Raw genomic sequence first — 12,058 nt, forward strand, 5'->3', positions numbered from 1 at the left:
GGCTGCAGTCCATGGGGTCGCTAGGAGTCAGACACAACTGAGCGACTTCACTTTCACTTTTCACTTTCATGCACTGGAGGAGGAAATGGCAACCCACTCCAGTGTTCTTGCCTGAGGATCCCAGGGACGGGGGAGCCTGGTGGGCTGCCGTCTATGGGGTTGCACAGAGTCGGACACGACTGAAACGATTTAGCAGCATCATACAATGGAATAGTATTCAGCCTTAAAAAGGAAGATAATTTGACCTCTGCTGTAATATGGATGAACCTTAAAGAGATTGTGCTAAATGAAATAACCCAGCACACAAGGACAAATATTATGTGATTCCACCTGTATGAAGCATCTAGAATAGTCAAATTCAGAGCGTAAAAGTAGAACAAGGGTTGCCACGGTTGGGGGGAAGAGGCAGTGGGGAATGATTGTTTAATGGGCACAGAGTTTCAGTTTGGAAAAATGGAAAAGTTCTAGAGCTGGACAGTGGTAACAATTGCCCAACAATGTGATGCACTTAATGTCACAGAACTCTACTCTTAAAATGGTTAAAGCAGCAAATTTTATGTTATGTATATTTTGCCACAAAGAAAAAATACGAGGCAGAGGAGAAAAATTCTGGACACTCTTTAGATGTAGAACTTACACTGTATCAAATGTTATTGGGAAATCTGAAATATATCAGCTCCTTGTTTAACAAACCTTGAAAGATACATATAATTAAGGGTACATGGAGTTATAAGCATGGGGTCCCAATCTGACCAGACTAGTGTCCCAACAAGAAGAGAAAGCAACATCTGAGCTCTCTCTCTTTCCAGATGGACACGCAGTGGAAAGACCATGTAAGGACAAGGCAAGAAGGTCAGGAAGAGAGGGCTCGCCAGAAATCAACATTAACAGCACCTTGATCTTGGACTTTTGGCCTCTAGAATGGTGAAAGGATAAATGTGTGCTGAATAAGCCACCCAGTTTGTGGTGTAACAGTTTGTGCTGTAATACCCAGTTTGTTACAGCAACTCTAGCTGACTAATATACTCACACAGGTGCAGAGAGACAGTGTAAAGGTTTCAGGAGGAACCTAAACAGGGCAGTGACCACCACACTGGGTGACTCATTGGCCAAATTTCCTATTATGATAAGAATATGCATAAATTATGCCCCTGTTCTAATCACCAAGGAAACGACTTTAAACGATTCTTATAGTTTTGTACTTATTGTAATGCATATTAGGAACTTAAGTATACAATTTCAAGGTCATTATTACTAAGAATAAAGAGAAACTTTTAAAAACCAGAGCAATAAATAGACGATTTAAAGAAAACTCTTGGGACTTACCTGGTGGTTCAGTGGTTAAGACTCCAAGCTTCCAATGCAGTAGGCCTGGGTTCAATCCCTGGTAAGGGAACTAGATCCTGTATGCTGCAATTAAAGATCCTGTATGCCACAACTAAGACCCGGCACAGCAAAATGAACAAATAAATGAAAATAAATACTATAAAAGAGAAAACTCTTGCGTAGTGGTCTAAGTGGTACATGATAAAGTACGATTTGGGACAAGTTTTTGGCTATTGCTAAGATTCTGCTGGTGTAGACCATTTTCTAAGCTGATTCTACAGCCTTCCCTGCAATATCCTTTGAATAAATCCCTCTTCTGCTGAAATAAGTCAGGATCATCACTTTAGGAGCATTTAAGAACTCTCACTAATACAGGTAGAACCATAAAATTTCCCTTTTAATCAACTAGCTTAAGTCAAATTGAAAGAGTAAATCAATTGGAAGATTAGGGTAGGAGATAAACAACTGAGAAAATGAGAGGTTAAACCATGGGTCTGTAATTCACATCCTGCCATGAGAGGGCCAAGCTTACCTTTCCAGACTAACCCCTGAAACTCCTTATGGTGTTACTTTCAGCCCAGGACCATCACTCACCCTCACATGTCTAAACATTTGCCATCTTCCTCGTGTGCCTGGAATGCCATCATGCTTTATCTCTGCATATTCAACTATTTCCTTCTGCCCTGGGAGAGTTCACAGACAAGTCCTCTCCAATTTGCAGAGTATTTGAGGTGAGGCAGGCAGTGTGAAATGACTCCCCGTCATCCCCATCTCCTGGTACTCATCCACCCTCCCCTTGGTCATTATCTCCCCTTGAGTGGAGCCAGGATCACTAATGAAATAAGACACAACCAATATGTCTCTCGTAGGATTAGGTTATAAAATACTATGACTTCCATTTGCTGGCATTTTCTTTCTCCCTGCGTCATTCCATGATGGAGAGGGATGCCCAGTAAGGAACAAGACACTGATGTCCTCTGTCCAGCAATCCTTGACCCTGAATCGTGCCAACAGCCACATGAACTAGGGAGTGGATTCTTGAGCCTTCAGATGAGACCATCCAAGCCTGACCAACACTGCGATTATAGCTTAGTGAGATATCCTCACAGTTTCCCAGGTGGCAAAGTGGTAAAGATTCCTCCTGTCAATGCAAGGACCATGAGTTTAATCCCTGGTCTGGGAAGATTCCACATGCTGCAGGACAGCTAAGCCTGTGTGCCACAACTGCTGAGCCTGTGCTCTAGAGCTTTGTCCTCCGCAACAAGAGAAGCCACCGCAATGAGAAGCCTGGACACTGCAACTAGAGAGTAGCCTCCACTTGCTGCAACTAAAGAAAGCCTGAGTGCAGCAAAGAAGACCCAGCACAGCCATAAATAAATAAATAAATGAAAATAAACTTTTTTTTAAGAGCTATTTACATACATAAATCCACTGCCTGTTAATGAACACATTCCCTTTAATCTGCATAATCAACACTAATCTTGTGGGGTTAATTAGATTTTATGTGCATTTGATTCAGGAGATTTAATTCAATTTCTGATCTCCTGCTTAGAGCAAGGGACCCATGCACACATCTCCTTCTGGCCATGTTTTCACAAGTGGAGACATTTGGACACCCGACCCTCACCCCCAGATGTACTAAGAATCTTTCTTGGGAGCATGATGGTGAAGGCTGGTGTTTGATCTAGTAAGCTGTTCAGGGCACCAGATGTGTTTTCTGGCTGCACACTGAAGGCAGGATGGAGGAAGAGGTTTTACAGGTAAAAGAACTGGGTGTTTCTCAATGAAGTAGAGCATTTGCAGAGTTTTTCTTGGCAGCCTTGAAGTATTCACTGAAGAAAATAATGTCCAATAATGGAACTGGATATTTCTTCCTATAGTGCTAATCCCTTCAAGAAAAGATGTTGACAGACTGCATCTCTAAAAAATGATCAAACTTTTTGAGCCTAAGAAGCTACCTTAAGCAAAACAAAAGTGGACAAGTTGCCTCCTGCCTGTGGAAGGTAGTTTGCATGCTCACATGCTAAGTCGCTTCAGTTGTGTCCGACTCTGTGCAACCCCATGGACAGTAGCTCACCAGGCTCCCCTGTCCACGGAATTCTCTAGGCAGGAGTGCTGGAGTGGGTTCCCATTGCCTTCTCCATGGAAACAAGTTAAATATCCTCAAACATGGATATTGTGATTAATGTAGAGTCAAATTTATATGCTGCTGCTGCTGCTGCTAAGTTGCTTCAGTAGTGTCTGACTCTGTGTGACCCCATAGATGGCAGCCCACCAGGCTCCTCTGTCCATGGGATTCTCCAGGCAAGAGTACTGGAGTGAGGTCCCATTGCCTTTTCTGAAATCTATGTGATGGAATCCTAAAAGTTTTTTGAGGATATAATTAATGTCAAAGGAAGATGTTATCAATATAAGTGAAATTTAGGGACTTCCCTGGTGGTCCAGTGATTAAGACTCTAGACTTCCAATGCAGGGGGCAGGGGTTCGATCCCTGGTTGGGGACAAAGATCCCACATGTTGCATGGCATGGGCAATATATATATAGTTAATTCCATCACGAAAACACGCTGACAGGCTGTATCAAGAGCCCTAAAAAACAATCAAACTTTTTGATTCTAAGAAGCCACCTTAAGCAAAAGAGAAATGGACAAGTCGACTATATATTTATATATACATACTGGCCATGGTGGCACTGATGGTAAAGAATTCACTTGCCGATGCAGGAGATGCAAGTGACGCAAGTTTGATTTCTGGGTCGGGCAGAAGATTCAGATTCCCTGAAGAAGGGCATGGCAACCCACTCTAGTATTTTTGCCTGGAGAATCCCATGGACAGAGGCAGGCTACAGTCCATGGGGCACAGAGTCGGGCACTACTGAGTGACTGAGCACACACAATCTCTGTGTGTGTGTGTGTGTGTATACATATATATGAAACGTTTAAGATATTAAGCAACAGGATATATACTATGATACCAGATTTGTTAAAAAAATAAATCTACTACATATTTATCATACACAAATGTTATCTATGTATAAAATGTGGGAAGAAAATGAACCAACATATCAGCAGTGGATTATCCTTAGGTAGAAGGGAGGCGTGTGTGCATATTAAGTCACTTCAGTTGTATCTGACTCTACACGACCCTATGGACTGTAGACCGCCAGGCTCCTCTGTCTGTAGAACTCTCCAGGTAAGAATACTGAAGTGGGTTGCCAAGCCTCCTCCAGGGGATCTTCCCAATCAAGACATGGGATCGAAGCCACGTCTCTTACATCTCTTGCATTAGCAGGTCGGTTCATCACCATTAGCGCCACCTGGGAAGTCCCTAGGTGGAAGAGATACTGATATATTATCTTAGTTTCTTGTCTAACTATTTTCACAAATACTCTCAGATGAGTAAGTGTTGATTTTATACAGGGAAAGCAATTATGTTAAATAATAATCCAGGATGTCTATCTAGAAGCTCACAGAGCAGCCTTTATGCATTGTTGCCACTGAGAGTCACCTTTCATTTTTATATTCCTCCTCACTGAAGACTAAGTCTAATCCTTTATGATCCTGATACCAGTTCTGATGCGTGTCTTTTTTTTCCACCACCACTACGCAATTCTCTGACCAGCTGGCTGTCCTACAATTCAACTCAATTCTGACACTCTCTACCAACAGATAGTGTCTGATCCCAAAGGTTGAGGGCTCAGTTCCATGAGACCGCCCCCACCTTCAGATGCCAACTGCAAGCTCAACTTTTCATCTATGCTTCTGACCGATCGATTATAGATCGAAGGATCCTATGACCCCTGTCCTTGGGTTCCATTAATTAGCTAGAGTGGCTCACAGAACTCAGAGAAACACTTCGCTTACTAAAATACCAGTTATTATGAAAGGCTATAACTCAGAAATAGCCAGATGAAAGACACACACAGGGCGAGGTATAGGGAAAGTGGGCAAGTTTCCAGGCCCTCTCCAGGCGCTACTGTCCCTAAGTCTCCACCTGACCCAGGAAGCTCTCCAAACTCAGTCTTTTTGTTTTGTTTTTAAAGAGGCTTCATTCCATGAGCACCATTGATTAACTCATATTGGCCACTGGTTACTGAACTTTGTCTTCAGTTCCCCTCTCCACCCAGGAGGCCAGGAGGTGGGACTGAATACTCCAGCCTTCTAATCACAGCCTTGGTTCCCCTGGCAACCAGCTTGCATCTTAAAGTGAACTAGGAGGCTTTCCAAAAGTCACCTTATTGACATAAACAAGAGACACCTTGATGCTCTCATCCTGGTAAAGCCCAAGGGTTTTCAGAGCTCTGTGCCAGGAACAGACATGAAGACCAAATATGTATTTCTTAGTATAAATCACAGAATCACACCCTTTGCACAAAGGGCGAACCATTGTAGAAAGCAGCCTCTGATAAGCAAGGGCAACCGGAGATGACACAGCCTCCAGGACATGAGTGTAGATGAGGAGAATGAATAAGCCTGCAAAGCAGACTAGACCTTGCAAACTAATCTCTGTTTCAAAACCCGAAGAGGAGAGACCCTGGGAATCAGGGCCCTACCCTTCCTACCGGAGATGCCAAAAGGTTCTGCTGGTGATGTTAAGTGTCTCCAGATCGCCAAACCAAGGTGTGACAGCTCTGCTAAGCAGTGGTTAACTTCAGTCTAAAGCAGGGCTCTTAGGCGGAGAACGGGTCTTGGAAGCCTGGGTCACCAATCGAGAGGGAGCCCCTCTCACTTACCTGTTGCGCATGCCTGGTGCCAGTCGCTGGCACACCACGGCGGTGGTGGCGTGTTTGCCTCCGTTCCCCATCTCCTGCTTGACGTCCCACTGCCGAGGCTCACTGGTCCGCGTGCTCAGGATGTTCACCCCCTTCTTCACCTTGGCTCTGCGGGGATGAAGGCAAGAGAGAGAGAATCGAGAGATCAATGACTCGGCCTTTCCAAATGCGCTCATGCTCTGCTCAGCTGAGCACCCTGCCTTTTCATTTTTCTTCTTTTTTTCGTATCCAGTGGCACAGACAGACAAGGGGTCCCAGAGGGGTAGGATGAGGATTGGTGATTGGAGTGGGAGGGGATCTACCCACAGACTCAGGAATCGTGGAATTTGCTGTTCAGATCTGATGAAGGAAGAGGGCCCCCCCAACAGACCCCCAAACCAAGGAGTAGCACAGCCAAGGGGTCAGGAGAAAAGCACGTCTGCACAGGCTAGCCATTCTCAATCAGGGGCGGCTGTGTCCTGCAGGGACCACGGGCTGATGTCTGGAGACATTTTTGGCTGTCTCAACTATGGGGGTAGGGCTGGCATCTAGGGAGCGGCTAAAAGAGCCTCCCAAGGCACAGAACAGTGTCCCCCAACACGAGTTAACAAGTTCCAAGTGCCCAATATGCCCAAGTTCAGAAACCCTGGTGGAGGGGTACACGCTGCTTTCTCCACTTTGTCCAGTGTGGCTTTGCGTAAACAATAAACTCTTTTGTCTTAATTCCTTCCTCTGTAAATGGATATGTTAATAGTAACCTATGCTACAAAGCTGTTGCGATGATGAAATGTATTATTTATTAATAACACATATAAAGAAATCAGAACAGTGCCAGGTATACAACAAGCACTTAATAAATGTTATTGTTGTATCACTCCTGGGAGGTCCCCGACCTGCTTCACGTGACCTGCCAGGTCTCCTCTGGAAATAAGCTCAGCTGAATACACTATCCATGGACTTTTTAAAAAGGCAAAGTGCTTCTCTTAGAATTGTTGTTTTGGCCACATCTCTTCTTTCTGAACCTCAGTCTTCCCATCAATAAACTGGTGAGAAAAGTAGCAGATTGAACAGAAATACCTTCTCCTTTCTTCCCAAATTCCATTTAAAGGGAAGTTGAGGGGACTATTTTTATTATAATTAATTTTTTAAAATTTTATCTTGTTTATTTTTGGTGGCACCGAGTCCTCATTGCTGCATGCGGGCTTTCTCTGGTTGCAGTGAGGGGGCTACTCTCTAGTTGTGTGTGGGCTACTCGTTGCAGTGGCTTCTCTTGTTGTGGAGCATGGGCTCCAGGACATGTGAGTTTCAGTAGTTGGCACACAGGCTTGACTGCCCCATGGCCTGTGTGATCTTTCCAGACCACGGATCGAACTCATGTCCCCTGCATTGGCAGGCAGATTCTTACCCACTGGACCACCAGGGAAGTACGAGGGGACTATTTTTAAAGACCCATGAAGATGAGGAGGAGAGATGCAGCAAACGTAAACGACTTGGAGACCTGAACGCTGAAGTCCAAAGGGGTGAAATTGTCAGCTGAACTTCCAAACTAAGTTGTGAGCTGTTGGCGAGAATAGCTAAGAACCGATAAAGTTTAGATCATGAAATCTGCCCGTCTCAGTGGGACCACTAAAAGTGGGAGTCTATGAGGGCTAAAATATGGAGGATTAGCTAAAAGTTTGTTTATAAAGCAGCCAGATACAAATGCCCTTCTGTCTCGGGGTGACTGCCAGACTTCCCATCAGGCCTGAGGGACCACGAAGACCCAAGACTCAGGTTACCCTGCCCCAAAGCACGCGTGGAGTCGTGTGACACAACGCACACTGAACACGGAGATTCCTGAGACTCTGTCCCCAAAGCTGGAGCTTCACCCTCTAGGAAAAATACCATATTCTAGATCATCAGGTGCTGGTCCTGCAGCCTCTCCAACCAGCCAGCCAGGTTGCCTTTCAGCAAAGCTTGTAGTCAGCAAGTCCCACTCATGGACTCAGAGCCTCTAATGGATTTTTAGGCCCTCATTTTTTCTTTACATGAGCAAACAAGAATCAAGAAGCTTAGCACTCTAAGAAAAGATTATACATGACACAGGGAACAAATTAAAAAAAGAAAAAGAAAGCAAAAGAAATCTGTAGGAAATATAGCTTATGCAGGAAAGACCAAAATTAACAAAATATACAATCGTTCACATTCACAGGGCCATCGAGAAGATACTGCAGTCATGAAACAAAACCAGACTGCTATCTAGTAAACGCAAAAGGGGAAAGAAATGAGCCCTTATAGCAGAATTGGAGAAGGAAATGGCCACCCACTCCAATATTCTTGCCTGGAGAATCCCATGGGCAGAGGGGCCTGGTGGGCTACAGTCTGTGAGGTTGCACAGAGTCGAACACGACTGAGCGACTAACACACACAGAAATGGAAAGTCAGTGGAATGGTTGATGGATAGAATTGAAGACATGTTTTAGGAAGTAGAAAAAAAAAGAAATGGAAGAGAATTACTTTGAGGTTCAACATCTGAACAATATAAAAACACACAAAAGGGAGAGCAGGAATCACCAATGTAGTAATTTAAAGAAATTTACCCAAATGAAAGGATAGAAGTGTCCAAATTGGAAGGTCTTACTGGGTGATGAACCCAAGACAGAGGACTGATACAGCTCAGGACACTGAATACAGATAGGTGAATTCTGCAGTCCTCCAGACGGAGAAAGGATCAGGGATCAGAATGGATACAAGATTCACCAAAGTCACTCTGGGAACTAGAAGGTGATCAAAAATACCTTCAGGATTTCCCTGGTGGCCCAGTGGTTAAGAAGCCACCTGCCAATGCAGGGGACATGGCTTTGATCCCTGGTCTGGGAAGATCCCACATGCTGCGGATCAACTAAGCCTGTGTGCCATAACTACTGAAGCCTGTCCTTCCTAGAACACATTCTTTGCAACAGGGAAGCCACCACAATGAGTAGCCCCCTACTTGCCATAATCAGAGAAAGAAAATTTTTTTAAATCTTCAAAAATCAAAGGGGAAATGATTTCCAACCAACCATTTGATATCCAGCCTACTGATGAAGAAAATGTTTCCAGATATGCAAGTTCTCCAACAATTGACTTCCTACACCCTTGCTCAGAAAACTACTTGAGGATGTGCTCCATCAAACAAGGGGTTAAATGTAGAAAGAAATTGTGAGACCCAGGAAGTGAAGATTCAAAAAAACAGGACAGTGATGTACAGTAGGTTCATGGTGAACAGAGGTCCTGGATAATAGCTGAGCACCAGCATGGACAAGATTCTGTCTATGATGTCTCCAGGAAACTGCAAATTTCCTGATAAAGTTGATGTGAAAATAGTTGAATGGAAACTTAGATAATCAGCAAAGACTTGGAGACTAAATAAGAGCTAAACACAGAAAATGAAGAAAAATAATAAAACCAAATCAGTTTTTAATTCTGGGACTACACCATTATTATGCAGAAGAGTCATCATTATTTAATACTTGGTTTTACTGTGATTAGTACACGTACTTATAATATTTTGCTGCTGCTGCTGCTGCTGCTAAGTCACTTCAGTCGTGTCCGACTCTGTGCGACCCGAAAGATAGCAGCCTGCCAGGCTCCCCCATCCCTGGGATTCTCCAGGCAAGAACACTGGAGTGGGTTGCCATTTCCTTCTCCAGCGCGTAAAAGTGAAAAGTGAAAGTGAAGTTGCTCAGTTGTGTCCGACTCTCAGCGACCCCATGGACTGCAGCCTACCAGGCTCCTCCATCCATGGGATTTGCTAGGCAAGAGTACTGGAGTGGGTTGCCACTGCCCTCTCCGTATAATATTTTAAACACAGATTATTAATCTAGATAAAATATGATTTTATTATTGGAGAGATGGAGACACAGAAAAGATGGAGAGAAAAGATAGATTCTTATTCTTCACAGTGAAATATTTTATAGCTATTGAGAAAGGCTGGGCTGGAAGAAGCACAAGCTGGATTCAAGATTGCTGGGAGTAATATCAATAACCTCAGATATGCAGATGACACCACCCTTATGGCAGAAAGTGAGGAGGAACTAAAAAGCCTCTTGAAAGTGAAAGAGGAGAGTGAAAAAGTTGGCTTAAAGCTCAACATTCACAAAACAAAGATCATGGCATCTGGTCTCATCACTTCATGGCGAATAGATGGGGAAACAGTGGAAACAGTGTCAGACTTTATTTTGGAGGGCTCCAAAATCACTGCAGATGGTGATTACAGCCATGAAATTAAAAGACACTTACTGCTTGGAAGAAAAGTTATGACCAATCTAGATAGCATATTAAAAAGCAGAGACATTACTTTGCCAACAAAGGTCCGTCTAGTCAAGGCTATGGTTTTTCCTGTGGTCATGTATGGATGTGAGAGTTGGACTGTGAAGAAACCTGAGTGCTGAAGAATTGATGCTTTTGAACTGTGGTGTTGGAGAAGACTCTTGAGAGTCCTTTGGACTGCAAGGAGATCCAACCAGTCCATTCTGAAGGAGATCAGTCCTGGGTGTTCTTTGGAAGGAATGATGCTAAAGCTGAAACTCCAGTACTTTGGGCACCTCATGCAAAGAGTTGACTCATTGGAAAAGACTCTGATGCTGGGAGGGATTGGGGGCAGGAGGAGAAGGTGATGACAGAGGATGAGATGGCTCGATGGCATCACCGACTCGATTGATGTGAGTTTGAGTGAACTCAGGGAGTTGGTGATGGACAGGGAGGCCCCGAGTGCTGCAATTCATGGGGTTGCAAAGAGTCGGACACAACTGAGCGACTGAACTGAACTGAACTGATTGCCTAAAACTAAAGAAATGAATGGGGGAGGAATGGTTTGGGAGTTTGGGATTAGAAATGCAAACTAGTGTCTATAGAATAGATAAAAAACAAGGTCCTACTGTAGAGCACAGGGAATTCTATAAGAAACGAATCGCCAGGCTATGTTCGATACAGGATATAGGATGCTTGGGGCTGCTGCACGGGGATGATCCAGAGAGATGAGGGGGGTTCAGGATTGAGAACTCATGTACACCCGTGGCTGATTCATGTCAATGTATGGCAAAACCAATACAGTATTGTAAAGCAAAATAAAGAAAAAATTAAAATTAAAAAAAAAATCTTATGATAAGCCATAATGAAAAAGAATATGAAAAAGATTGTATATATATGTATAACTGAATCACTTTGTTGTACAACAGAAAGTAACACAACACTGAAAATCAACTACACATTAATGAAATAAATTTTTTAAAATGAAGAATTATCACCCTTATGTTGCTCAGTGATATGGCCACAAATGCTAAACAAGTAGGAGTTTTGCTTCTGTATGTGGAGAAAGGCTGTAGAAGGAAACAACATACTGCAGTATTTTTCAAAATAATTTTAAATTTTGAAATAGGTTGATAGTTTGAGATTAACAAGAAGTATAAAGAATTCTTATACATCTTCCCCCAGCTTCCCCCTGTAATGCTTTCATACATGGTCATAGTACATTTTCAAAACCAGGAAACTGACATTGCTACTATGCTATGAATTCACGTTCACACCCAGTTTAGATGTCACTTGTATCCATGTGCACTTTTATAAAACTATTATTTTATTGAAGTATAGTTGATTTACAATGTTGTGTTAATATCTCCTGTATAGCAGAGTGATTCAGTTATGTATTTTTTATATATATATATATATATATATATATGCATATATTCTTTTTTACAGTCCTTTCCATGATGGTTTATCACTGGATATTGAATACTGTGCCATACAGTAGGACCTTGTTGCTTATTGTTCTGTGCAGGATAGTTAGCATCTGCTAATCCTAAACTCCCAACGCATCCCTCCCCTACTCCCATCCCCCTTGGCAACCACAAACCTGTTCTCTACGTCTGTCACCTGCATCTTTGGGGGGAGTGGTGTAGTTCTATAAAATCACATCACATGTGTAGATTAAAGGAATCATCACCACAACCAGAACACAGAATT

The 12,058-nt window shown here is 43.2% G+C and overlaps 1 protein-coding gene across 1 annotated transcript in view; it reads right to left on the reverse strand.

Annotated features, from left to right (window-relative positions):
* Window positions 1–12,058, reverse strand: part of TMEM132C (transmembrane protein 132C) — a 288,223-nt gene that overhangs the window by 155,004 nt on the left and 121,161 nt on the right. Inside the window, exon 3 of the mRNA XM_040251283.1 lies at window positions 6,059–6,205. Coding sequence (XP_040107217.1) covers window positions 6,059–6,205 — 147 coding nt within the window. The remainder of the gene's footprint in view (window positions 1–6,058; window positions 6,206–12,058) is intronic.

The sequence above is a fragment of the Oryx dammah genome, unplaced genomic scaffold (assembly GCF_014754425.2).
Source record: "Oryx dammah isolate SB20612 unplaced genomic scaffold, SCBI_Odam_1.1 HiC_scaffold_12, whole genome shotgun sequence".
In the NCBI taxonomy this organism is placed as follows: Eukaryota; Metazoa; Chordata; class Mammalia; order Artiodactyla; family Bovidae; genus Oryx; species Oryx dammah.